The sequence below is a fragment of the Ascaphus truei genome, chromosome 2 (genome assembly GCF_040206685.1).
Source record: "Ascaphus truei isolate aAscTru1 chromosome 2, aAscTru1.hap1, whole genome shotgun sequence".
Taxonomy (NCBI): domain Eukaryota; kingdom Metazoa; phylum Chordata; class Amphibia; order Anura; family Ascaphidae; genus Ascaphus; species Ascaphus truei.
This window is the reverse complement of record NC_134484.1, coordinates 193,946,080-193,959,817: the sequence shown is the minus strand read 5'-3', so window position 1 is coordinate 193,959,817 and position 13,738 is coordinate 193,946,080. Positions and strand designations below refer to the sequence as shown.

Genomic DNA, 13,738 nt, shown 5'->3' with positions numbered 1-13,738 from the left:
TTTGATGTGAATAAGAAAAAAAAAAGCAGAACGTGCATGTATGATATGCTGATAGCAAAGCGTTTAAAATAATTTGCTCTTCTATTTACACTATTGAGATTGAAACGGAATCTAATCCTCAGTGCTCAGAATGTGTATTTTTCCTTTTTTTCTTACTCCAAACTATTGGGTGTTCTGAAAACAATTTAATATCAAGCATGTATGGTGTTTGCCTTAAAGCTGCAGTTCAGGCAATATCCTGCATGTGTGTTTTTTTTAATAAATCAGTTCTGTAGTAAGAAAAAATACTTTTAGCATTTTCTGTTTAAAAAAACAACAACTTTGAAAGACCAATTTTCTTGTATTCTATTTTAACAAGCATGCTTGTTCCTATATCAATGATTTACATTCCCCATATTTAAAGATGTCGCCAAACTTTGCCGATCAATAGACGGAGAACAAATTGGCCGGCAGCTATGCAGTTTTTTTTAGGTAAGTAGAGATTGCCCAGATGAAACTATTGAAGTTAAAAAAAAAACTAAAAAAAAAAAAACGGGAGCCTGAACTGCAGCTTTAACTATACTGTAAGTGTCAATCAATCGAAAGGGATTGCAATAGTATATTATGTGTCGTTGATATTGATGATTTTAATCAATATTTTTAGGGACCAGCAGGAGTTCCTGGTTCGCAGGGACAAGTAGGACCCAAGGTATGTTTTATTTTGCCATTTTCGTTCTTGTGGACTGCTATCTAGTCCTTTTACTGTACATTAGGATTACACATGACATGGTTTTAGAGTCTGAAGAAACTATTTGTGTGTAATTAAATACATGGAAATACCGTGGATTGTTTAGCTCGCTGTCAAAATAGTGTGCAAATGTATTCCCATGATCATCTTAAAAGTGCAGTTCTCCAATTTTTGGCACCCTGGTACAAATAAAAGGTCTTAGCTCGGGAATCGGGGGATCCCTGGAGATACGAGTGCAGTTCAGCTCCAAAGGATGCCCCGGTTCTGATTCTATAAAAACAGAACTTCTCCATTTATCATTTTTTGAGGTGTGTGCTATCATAAGGATTTTCTCTCCTTTGTGCTGGCACTAACACTTGGTTACATAGTAAACCCATCCTAGGCAGCAGCCTCACCCCCAATTTACTATTTGGTTGAGCAAGGTTATCCCTTATTCCTATATTCCATGTATCTACCTGAGGGACTCCTCTACCATCCTCTACCGTAGCTCCCACACCAACAAAGAAACCCAGAGGAATGACTGGTTTCATATCTAACAAGATCAATTTTAACAAATGGGAATCAGAATCTGAATTAGTTTTCTCCACTAATACACAGGCACAAAGTAATACTAACTCCAAAGACACTAAACCGAAAGAGAAAGAACTCAGTTGAAGTAGCACTCAATTATCAATGATGATTAGTGTATTGATTAAAAATAATCTTTATTATTCAATTTAAATGTTAAAATAAATGGTGTACAAAGAAAAAATAATAATCTTGACAGGAATATGTCAGATATCTGGGACTGTGCCAGTAGTAGCGGATCGCTACATAAGGATAGACCCCTATTGTCGGTCTAAGAGTAGCAGTGTCTAGTTGCTTAAGTTGGTAAAAGTAGGTAATTACACTCCCCCTTGGCCAAGGCGAGGAGTATAATGATGTGGAACTACAGATGATAAATCTCGTCAGCTGCTTGTATGATATAGTTTAACACAGCAATTTGTGCTGTAGTGATATGGTATGTTGTAGTTTAACGCCACGTTGCTATGCAGATGGAGGAGCAATAGAGTGTTGCCTTGCTGCTTGTCCTCAGTATATAGATGTATAGCTAAAGTTTAGCCATATATACAGCCCCTTGCTCTGAGCCAGCTGTGGTCACAGTTACCATCAGGGGCAGTTAGATAGCAGTGAAATGCTGTCAGGGCAGTAGGAATTGCGGATGTAGGATACTACCTTCCTATTGGCCCGTAGGGCAATGGAGTGTTGAAACAATACCATAGTGTGAACCCTGCTATCCACCAAGAGTGGCTACCGGCACCTCCTACAGAGGTATGTATCTCCAGAGGTATGTATCTCCAGAGGTATGTATCTCCAGAGGTATGTATCTCCAGAGGTATGTATCTCCAGGAGCCGGAGACACCGGGAGCTGAAATGAATGGGGTTCAGCTCCTGAGACCCCCTGCTTCCATCCAGTTTAAAAAAAAATACATAACTAAATATTTTTAAAAATTGCAAGGATTGCAAATTCTTGGAAATTCAAATCTTACGAAAAGTATAATTTAGAATTTCTGTGCAGTAAACGGTATACACATTTTGTGTGCAAATTAGGACATTGTACAATTCTTTTTCATTTATGCCAGACTGCTCATAATGAGACAATCAAATAAAAATGATGGATGCAAAATATACAACTATGAAAAACATTTGCATGCAGTTTTTGTAAAAAAAAAAATTTCATAGTTCATAATAACTTTATTTCATATACTGTAGTGCTTTTCTCCCAATGGAGCTTCAACAGGTTAACTTGTGTCAGTGTTTTGTATGAGGGAGGGCAGACATTTCCTCAACCTTATGACTCTTGAGTATTTTTTTTTATCTATAAAACCTCCACTTGAAAACTTAACTAACATCAATTTTGGAATGTGAGATGGATACATATTGTCCCCATGGTTTGTCATGGACTGTTGTGCATTCATGTACCCCACCCCAATACCTTATCTTTACACGTGATGGCATCGCGTCTTTACAATGTTGCAGCAAACGGCAGCTCTGTGCTGCACGCTTACATGTTGAAACACAGAGTATTGTGATCATGCAAACGATTTTGAACCCTATATGTTCTGGCTGACGTAGTACCTACTGATTGAAAAGGTATACTGTAGTGCTGCATAATGTAACAGTTATATACCATGGAGGGGAGGTCTAAAAACATAAGCATCTCCAAAATATTGAAACGTTACCGGGATGGGCCTCTTTCTAAGATGTAATCGGAACATTTAGATACTGGATCAGGGGCTCCCTCTGTGAAATCCCCGGTGTCTGTTTCTGCTGGGGTTTATAAAGAGAGGTTATAAGAATAATTAGGGTACACACAGCACTCAGATGTTAAATAAATTCAGTTTGTTTTATGTCGCAGGGTCTGATTGGCTCACCAGGGCAAGCAGGAACACCAGGAATCCTAGGCAAAAAGGTAATTAAACATATATTATTTTCAGTTTTCAAGATTTCAGAAAGTCGTGCTCACTTATTTTTGATCAGTCTAAAGCGACCTGTTTTTCACAGAGTTCAGGAGTACAGCATAAGGGAAAGATAATATGAACATATCACTATGTTTGTGTTCATGTCTCTGCATCCACTCACTGCACAATTGGGGCACACAATGGCGTCTGATTAAGGGAAGCAATCCTATGGTTTTCTGTGTGTGTACTAAGCTTATTTTTTTCAAGTTGCACCTTAAACGTCACAAATGGTTTTACTCAAATATTTTGACAGGCAGATATGAAAAGCTCAACGTGTACAGATTTAAATGATATGTACGAAACAAAATGGTATCTGTGCTTCACAAAAAAGTAGAATGTGCATCAAAATCGCCCGTCAAGTTGAAGCTGGCGTAAACCCTAAAAGTAATGTTTATGTTGCAAGCGCAGAATTAAGTTGCTCTGTATGAACCCAAAAATTATTTGACAGTACAGCTGTTTAATGACATAGGTTAACAACATTTATTATTTGCACAGCAGGGCTAGTAAAAATAATATCACACTATCACACTAATAATTGATATTTAGTAATACTGCTTATAAATACAAAACACCCATATTTCTGTTTCTAATTTTAACTGTGTCAATCATGGATTCAGGTTAATTGGAGATTTCATGTGGTTGTGCCCAGTTAGCTCTATTGCGCTTTAATGAATAACACTGTGTAAGTGGGTTTCATAGTAGCTAGTTGGTCTTCAGACTCCTCTGGCGATCCAACATGACTTCACAAAATACATGAATGAAATATATAGAATACGCTAAAGGGCTGCGAATGTTAAGAGATAAGGTTTTAACACTATATATTTAACAGTATGTTTCAAAGTTATAAATTTTTTATGGAGTTTAATGTAACTCTTGTTTAAAGTCTGGTCCATTTGTGTTTTTCAATGGTTTTTTTTTTCCGTTTGTTTTATCTTTAAAAAAAAAAGTGTGTTTAACTTAAATATCCAACAAAAATGTACTTCTACAGTCCAAATCCATACAAGTATCCCGACCTCATATACAAAGCGACAAAACGGACAGTCTCCAGAGTGGAGTAAAATATATGTTTATTAAATATCCTGCAGACGTATTGTAGACAGATAAGCAGAAGTGGCCCCGATACATGTCCCTACGCATTTCGTGACTTTGTCCCCACTTTGTCAACTTCATTTGTGTATCAGGGCTGCTCCCCATCTGTCTTCAAGTGCATGTCTGCAGTTTTTTTTAGAAGATTTAAATAAAACATATTTTCCTCATCTCCAGAGGATGTTCAATTAGGAGTATGTTTTTTTATTTAAATGCACCATACGTGCTTGTATTTTGGTTAGTAGTATTCCTTTTGAATTCTAAAGATGCTTTGCTATAAGGTTGTAAGGCGTCAGCTAAGGAATTCCAGGTGAATAATGTTGCTTCATCTGTGTTTCAATGTACCAATATATATTCACAGAAATATCAGCGAGATATGATTTATGTCACAAACACTGTGTTGTGTGTATAGCTGTTTCTTTGAACACAACATCTAGATCTTAAACACCTTTGTTAATTTCCATACTTTAGGGTAATAAAGGTGAGAGAGGATCAATCGGCCCTACAGGACATCAGGGCCCAACAGTAAGTTATAGCACAATAATTCACTGGTTATAACTAAGGTTATTTGGTGTTGCTGAAAAGGAGTTTTTTATATAGCTGTGCCTCTCCACACGAATGCAACCTGATGTTATAACAACCTGATGTTATAACAACCTGATGTTATAACAACCTGATGTTAATTGTGGTTTAGGGGATTGGTCAAATTACTGTAAAAAGGGCATATGCAAACGAATCAGTTGCTTAGCGTCGTAACGAGTGTAGGGGAGCCTATTAATTGAGAGAGACACTGTACTGTAGTATATCCAGTGACTGAACTGTGACAGTCCTAAGGGGGCCACTACTTTTTTCTTAATACTCTTTATTTTAAGATTTTATAGCAATAACAATCAATATAAAATGTGGGGGAAGAGTGGGGTTACAGAAAAGAAAATGGAGTGAATAGACATGTGAGAGGGGTCGGTAGTGCCGTTATGGTTTTATCTATACACACAGAATACTTCTACTTTATTATTTATTATTATACTTTCTTGTTAAAGAAGAATATATTTGATTTATTTTAGAAAGATTCTCTCCCTTCCTATTCTGAAATAATAATAATAATATTGCTTGTATCCTTCTAAAGTATAGTCTGGAGCTTTGCCACAATGGTTAATAAATATAAGTCTTTTTAAAATCAGGACATTACCGTTACTTTTGAAAGCTACTTTTGCCCCTGGTCTTATCCTATAAAAATGTCCTCAGGGACTGGCACATCCATTCATTTGCTCCTTGACACTTAGGGGCCTAGTCTATAAGCCTTCATAAAAAAAATCACTGGGCCGATTACATCGCCAGTTTTTTGAGCGTTGCTATCACGGTATTCAGAAAGCCTCGAATACCTGCGATAGCAAAATGCCCAAAACTGGCGAGTAGCCGGCGACGTGATGTTCGCCTCTCTCAAAAGGGCTGACCTGGTACCTACTGCGATCTGGTCGGCGCATATCTCGGCAGTGATCGCAAGATTTTAATAAAAATGTTAATACTAGTGTACATGAGCAGGGGGTCTCCGGAGCAGAACTGCGTTGATTTCAGATCTGGGGACCCTGTTATGGGGTGCTGGTAACTCCTATGCATTTAAATGTCTCGTGTCACGGGACAGTGGGATTTAAATGCATAGGAAATACCGGCATCCCTTAGCAGGGCCTGTATCTTGGGAAGCAGGGGGTCTCTGGACCTCAAATCAACGTGGTTCTGCTCCGGAGACCCCCTGCTCACATACACTAGTGTTAACATTTTTATTAAAACAGCTTCATTACCTTGGCAGCTAATCGCTAAGGTGATTAAAGGGTTAGGGTCCATTAGATAGTATTTTTTTATGTTCTCTTGCTGGCAACGGAGGACATGGACCTGGAGTATGCTGACGAGGACGCCCTTCATGATGGTAAGGGTAAGTAGAAAGTTTTATTTACTTTATTTATGCTGGCTGGCTAATGTTTGCTTTTATAATGGGCAACTGAGCTTTTATCCATATCTGGATAATAGAAATTTTGCCCATTACAGTACTGGATGTGTTGGGAGGGGTGGTTGTTGGGGGTAGAGGAGGTGGGTATTAGTGTTGTTGTGTGTATTGTGGGTAACGAGGATGGGTGAAGTTGGTATTTGGCCCTTGGTGGGAGTTTATACCTATAGGGTGGGTAGCGGGTGTATTTAACCCCTTAATTACCTTAACGGTATTAACTGCAAAGGTAGTGAAGGGGTTAACTCCACCCGCAACCTGGGGGGGGGGAGGCAAGGCCTAAACACCCACCAGGAGCCAAATACCACCATAACCCACCCCCATTACCCACAATAAACATGGCACTGATAGTTAACCCCTTCAGGGGTTAGCTAAGGTAATGAAGTTGCCTGTAAATGCATTTTTATTGCATGGGATTCATGCTAGAGGCTTCAGGTTCTGATATTAATGGAAATCAGCTCCGGAGACTCCCAGCATTAATCCGATGCAGGATAATGCATTTTTTTTCTACGTCCTCTCTTGCTGCCTTCTCAGCAGCTTCTCCCCAGCCTCACGCTAACTTTTCCTGGCGTGATGATTTTGGGAGAAACTCGCCATTCTAGAGCCGCGATAGGCCTCGATAACCTAATCGCTGCTACTAGAATTGCACGAGTTTCAGAACATGCAGATAAGTGGCTTATCGCCGCTCACTCGGCGATGTGTTTTGGACGGCAGAAAAAATTGGCGATTCATGCTTTTATCACCCACTTATAGAGGCTTACAGAATAGCAGTAGGCATCTTGGCCAAAAAGGACTCGATAAGTGGCTTATCAAGGCTTATAGAATAGGCCCTTTAATGTGTAAAATGAGGATACTGTCAGTGCAAAAAAAGGGGATTTACTTTAAACAAATCTGTCCTGGTCAAGGCAAGAATTTAAAAATCAGGCTGGATTTTTTTCCATTGTAATATTTGGTATATGCATTCAGTAATGGTGTTTGTGTGGATAATCGGTGAGATGACGGGGAGGAGGGGTTGATGAAAGGCCCCGTCTCCAAGAAAGTATAATTGCGAGGGTTCCCTTTAAAGCTAGGTACGCCGCTGGGATCTGTGTTTCACAAAGTTCCAGACTAGCTGTTTAAGGGTTAAGAAGAGGACATAAAAAAAATTCAGTTAAGGTCAAGTGTCTCAGCAGCATAAGTGTAGTACTGAACTTTGCACCATATTTACTAAGTGGGACCCATTATGCTGTAAGATGCCTTATGGATTACCTCCATATAGCCCTTGCTATTAAAACTGTTTTGCCAATATAAATGGGAGCCTGTGTGAACAAGTAGGAGTAGGCGCTATATGCACATATGAGAATAATATATGCTATATTTAGCGGGTCCCGACAAAATTTATTTTTTAGCTCTGTGTTGATGAGGTTTCACATATCAAGTCACCACTTCTGTAAACAGTAACGGAAATAAACTATATCTTTCTAGGGAGAACCAGGATTATCTGGAAGAAATGGAGCCCCAGGAACAGACGGATTAAAGGTGAAAATATTTGAGAACCACCTATTTAAAATTGTGATTACAGGAGTTTACATTTTATTGTAATGGCCATAAAATGCTAATTAAATTGTTCACATTTATTGTCTTTGTGTGAATAGAAATATGTTTGTTGCGTGTATTCTTAGCATGTAGGATAGACGCATAGGAGTTTTCAAACAATATGGCCATACAACTTGTGGAGTTCATTGTTAAACACAACAACCCCCCATAAATGGAAGACATTTTCTACAAATCATGGGAATAACAATAGGGAAATTCATGGCTCGACAATATGCTAATCTCTAATTGGAGAGATATCACTTAAACAATTTAATGAGGATTACAAGAAATTTCACTCCACCATAAACCTGACTCTGTAATACTCTACAAACAGAATACATTTCTTGGATACCACTGTTACCATCAGAGAAGATGAAAGACTAGACACAGGATTATATTAAAATCCATTGATAGCAAAAAATACAGCCATAACTCTGGCTTGTACCCTAGCCACACAAATAAATCAGTCACTTACAGCCAAGCCATCTGCTATCACTGCATCTACTCTGATAAGGATACAATAAACAAATAGCTGTCCTCTCTATGTAAGGCCTCGGACATGGTAAAAAATACCGCGCTGAGCCGTGCTGACGCTCATGCTCTCCTCTTTTTTGTGTCCTGGCATGAGCGTCAGCGAGCGCGCTTGAGAGGTGGGCGGGAGGCGGGGCTAGCGCGCCATGTCACGGTACTGACGTCACTGAGTGCCATTGGCTTTTGCCGGTCACGACACCGGCCTTCCGCTTCCCTCAGTGTGAAAACTAAAATCAATCTGTCTCCTGCTCAGTGCGATCTTTTTTACCATGTCCGAGGCCTAACTCCTTCATCCAACAAGGACACTCAGCTGGACAAAGTTCCTGAGCCTTCTAGTTCCTGAGCCTTCTAGTTCCTGAGCCTTCCATGTGGCTTGCCAGCCCTGTGGCTTGCCTATCCCTGTGGCTTCCCTGTTCCAGAGGCTAGCCTGTTGCTGTGGCTTTCCTATCCACGTGGCTTCCCTGTTCATTTGGAATCCCTGTTACTGACCCTGGACGGTGACCCTGACCTCCCTGCCTGCCGCCTGCCATGACCCTTTGCCTGTTGCCTGGACTTTGCACTACTGCTGCCAGCCCAGACCTCCTGCCAGTTTACAGACTATGGATACTCTTAAAGGACGTTGACCCTTGGCTCTGATCGGTTAATTTGCATCCTTACCTCAGCCCTGCGGATCCGCTTCCTGATCGGAGACGAGCACGTCAAAGAAACCTGTACTCCCTGCCACAAGAGAAAAGGGAAAACTACAATCTACACAGCACATCAAGGAACCATACAAGTAAAAGGATTATCCACCTGTAAATCAAGCAGTGTAGTACAGGCATACCCCGCATTAACGTACGCAATGGGACCGGAGCATGTATGTAAAGCGAAAATGTACTTAAAGTGAAGCACTACCTTTATTCCACTTATCGATGCATGTACTGTACTGCAATCATCATATACGTGCATAACTGATGTAAATAACGCATGTGTAACAGGCTCTATAGTCTCCCCGCTTGCGCACAGCTTCGGTACAGGTAGGGAGCCGGTATTGCTGTTCAGGACGTGATGACAGGCGCATGCGTGAGCTGCCGTTTGCATATTGGGCGATATGTCCTTACTCGCGAGTGTACTTAAAGTGAGTGTACTTAAAGCGGGGTATGCCTGTATATCTTATCCAATTTAATACATGCCCTAATGTGAAATTTGTTGGGGAAACCAAACACGCCATCCACAAAAGGATGAACCACATTAGATACACCATATCTGACCATGACACCATAACACCGTTTGGTCAGCACGTTTTACTACTGGACATTCTACTGTATGATTTATTGTTATTAGTTCTGCTGGGTAACTTCGGCAGCTCTCAGGATAGAAGAACACAGGAACTGAAATACATCAGTATTTTGAACTTCAGCAAAAATTACTTGAATTACAGTAGCACTGTGGATGTATGATCCTACACCTACAGCATTTGTTAGGGGGAGGTGTCTACAACTCAATTTACACTTCACACTTATACCTGAGGACAATACATCTGCCTAAGGATACATATCCTCTCAACACCTCATTTATGGTTCAAAGGAGCAGGGCAAAAAATATATCCAAAGTCACTTGGTTTGTCTTTTACATACCACACCATTGCTTTACTTGAAAAGTGACAGCAAACACTGTGTGGTTCGTTCCTCTGAGGGTGACTATTGACAGTCAGATTATGACTAAATAAATACATTTGTAATTTTAGCTTGTCTTTTCTGCTATTCAGTGTTGAGGTAGCAGATGGTGTAGTGTGGATATTATACAGAATTTTTCTAACTTGTAAGTACATTTTGCTGAAATCGTAATATTTCTAAGATCACTACATGGCTCTCAATTGGACCTCTACAATTTTACAATACCACCTTTTTTCCTAGGTGGATACTGCCCTGTTGTCACTAGTCTCCATACAGCATTTAAGGCATACAAATGCATATCAAATGTTTTTTTTCTTTTTGAGTTGTTTATGTGAATACCGTAATGATAGGGGTATACAATAACCCACTAAAGGAGTAGTTTATTTCTCCTTAAATCGACACATCAAGGAGAAATAAACTACTCCTTTAGTGGGTTATTGTATACCCCTATCATTACAGTATTCATATCATACTTTGAGTGCAGCAATTGGGGTTCTTGTGTTAGCTTTAGGCTAACTTCTGTCTCTACCATATGCATTTTATCCCCTTGCACCCTAGTTCCTCTTTTAGTTTCATTGGAGAGCCTTGATTCTATTTCTATAGGTAGTTTGAGTTGTTTATGTGCATCAGTCTCATCTTCACATTTTGCTACACAGGAAGGAATTTTCCTACAAAGTTGAGTTTATTGTGAATATGTTATAAAGTCACTCCTTGAATTTTGTTTAGGGAGATCAAGGTCAACGAGGTCTGCCTGGAACAGATGGCCCTCCAGGGATACCGGTAAGAACATTGAGCCTACTTGCCTTGGAATTATAACAGAGCATGGACAGTGCTTCAATAAAGTATGAACTGTAAGCACTGGTAGAGAGAGACATCTAGTGGAGAATTATATACCACATGTACTATGGTGCATTTCCACTTATTTGGGATTTATGTTAATGTGCTTGTTTGTGGCACTACATGAAAAATAGAAATGAATAAAATCCCCAGAAAAATAATTAGAAAAGTTTAGACTGTGCTCAGGTTTGTATTTACAGTTTGTATTCCAATTTAGGGTTGCCAGACATCCCGTATGTACGGGATTGTTCCATATTTCATTGACTTGTCCTGAAAAGGTCTGTCGGGACGCATCATTGTCCCGTATTTTAGTGCCTAGACATGAAATGCCTGAACTTAAAATTACTGTGATGAAATAGTCATAAAAACATTATAGATGTCAACTTGAGTGTAATAGTTACTTTTTCCGATGGATGTCGCCTTAATAAATTATTAAAATATTAAAGTTAGGACCCTGCCTGGTCATCTCATAATACCATAACACCAAGGCCGGCCCGTCCATTAGGCGAACCTAGGTGGTCGTCTAGGGCACAAAGGTCCTTGGGGCGAATAGAAGACAATGTCAGCGGAGGGAAGACGTTGAGACAGCGGGAGGTGGTGGCTTGGCTGTGGCAGACAAAGACATCTGATTGGGCAGGAACGCAGGAGGTGGCAGGGGAGGTACGCACTATAACACCGGTGCCTGACTCAGGCACCGGAAGTCAGGCGCCAGTCAACTTCTGGTGTTACAGAGCGTACCATCCCTGCCATCTCCTGTGCTCCTGCTCCGATCGGATGTCTTTGCCTGCCACCACCCCCCGCTGTGTCTCAAAGTCTTCCCTCCGCTGACATCGTCTTTTACTGCTGCTCTGCTCCCTGACTCCTGTGCCGCCCCGCTCCCGCTGTGCCGCCGCCAAGCCTGGTAAGTGAGAGGGGGGGGGGGGCGCAAATTTTAAGCTTCGCCTAGGGCAGTGTTTCCCAACTCCAGAACTCAGGGAACCCCAACACGTCAGGTCTTAAGGATATCCCTGCCCTAGCACAGGTGGGTCAATCAGCGGCTCTGTCATTTTGACTGAGCCACCTGTGCTGGAGCAGGGATATCATTAAGACCTGACCTGTTGTGGTTCCCTGAGGACTGGAGTTGGGAAACACTGGCCTAGGGCGCATGAAACCCTTGTGCCGGCTCTGCATAACACCCACCCCTATAGGCGTTACTTTTTCTCCCACCGCTACTTGTTAGATCAGTGCACATCTCTCCCCGCCCGGCCAAGAGCAGAGATGATAAAAACCAAAGCATACAGTGGTCAAGCAGGAGATACCATTCAGCTCGAAGCACTGGCAAATCATTCATCACTCATTGTGACCTCACACGTTCATACTGGAATCCGGCGTCCGTATTATTAAACTTAAATGTGGCAACCGTATCCCAATATCACGCCTCTCCTTTCATTAGTAGCCAGCTAGAAGTACTCAGGGTATGCATGTATTTTTCTTTCATTGTGTTGCAGTGCAAAGAACAGCTAGATTACTAATCGTTTGGCTAAAGATCCTATTACAGAAGATAATGTTTTGGTCTCGACTGAGTGAGGTGCCCAACATGTGCCAATGATGAAAAAAAAAAGTCCTGGCTTTATTGCAAGATTTTTTTTTTTCATTTCAGACACGTTGTGCTTGGGCAAGTGATGTTGGCGCACATTATTTTGGATAAAAGCACATTTCAACCGACTGTAATACACACTAATGGAGAGATGTGCGTAGTATAGTACAGATGCCACTGACGGTTAATACACACTAATGGAGAGATGTGCGTAGTATAGTACAGATGCCACTGACTTGCCAAGGAAAATCTGTGACCATCTCCCAGTAACTCCTGAGATGGTCCACAGAAGGCTGTAATGGCCCATCAGATTAACACAGCGGGGCTCCATGTGTTTGAGTGGGACTCCCAGCCCAGTAGGATTCACACAGTGGGAATCCCATTCAAATGCAGGGATCCCCACTGTGTTAATCTGATGGGATATTAGTCTGGCTGCAGAAATTTTTCAGCATTGGATGGGTTTTAGTGCAGAATTCTCAAGGCAAGCAGTCTGCAACCGGCTGTTGCAGCTGTATGTCTCCTATGAGTCCAGGAACATGCTTTACACTATATTATAGAGTTTATTTTTCATGCGTGTACTTGAAGTAACTTAGCTGTGGAATATCCAACTGTTAGAATGTCTCAGCTATGTCACTACAGAAAACACCAAGATCTCATAAGTCAATTACTGTACTGCCAAACAATGCAATGTCAGTAAACATTGGCTGGTACTCGGATACACTTTATCGCGGCTTAGTGAATACGGGCGCATGCTTTTTGTGTTATTGCTGTTAAAATAAGAGATAATTTCAGCTTAATATATCTGAACCCCATTAATACCTTATTTAAAAGTTCATTTTATGTTTGCATAACATTTTCTGTTACACTATGGGGCCTATGCACCGCATATGGATTTCATGGTGTAAAATGACATAGTTACATAGTAGATGAGATTGAAAAAAGACTTATGTCCATCGAGCTCAACCAATGTTACACAAAAATCTCCCATAGTATTGCGCTTGGGTACACCTATATGCTAACCTTACTTTCCCCAATGTGCCTCTTAAGTGCCATAAATGGTTTAACTCAAATATTTTGGCACACAGAAATAGAGTGCTTTTGTCACACAAATGTAAAAGTTGTGTACTAGACATTTTTTTCTGAGACAAAACAAAACGTTGAACCTGGCATAAATGCTAAAAAGTGAATGCAGAATTACGTTGCTGTGTATCAACCAAAAATGTATTTGACACAGCACAAATGTTTAATTAT

General features: G+C 40.6%; 1 protein-coding gene across 1 annotated transcript in view; it reads left to right on the top strand.

Annotated features, from left to right (window-relative positions):
- Positions 1–13,738, top strand: part of LOC142487059 (uncharacterized) — a 137,205-nt gene that overhangs the window by 80,406 nt on the left and 43,061 nt on the right. Inside the window, exons 12-16 of the mRNA XM_075585745.1 lie at positions 644–688; positions 3,126–3,179; positions 4,786–4,839; positions 7,778–7,831; positions 10,801–10,854. Of these exons, the coding sequence (XP_075441860.1) occupies positions 644–688; positions 3,126–3,179; positions 4,786–4,839; positions 7,778–7,831; positions 10,801–10,854 (261 nt within the window). The remainder of the gene's footprint in view (positions 1–643; positions 689–3,125; positions 3,180–4,785; positions 4,840–7,777; positions 7,832–10,800; positions 10,855–13,738) is intronic.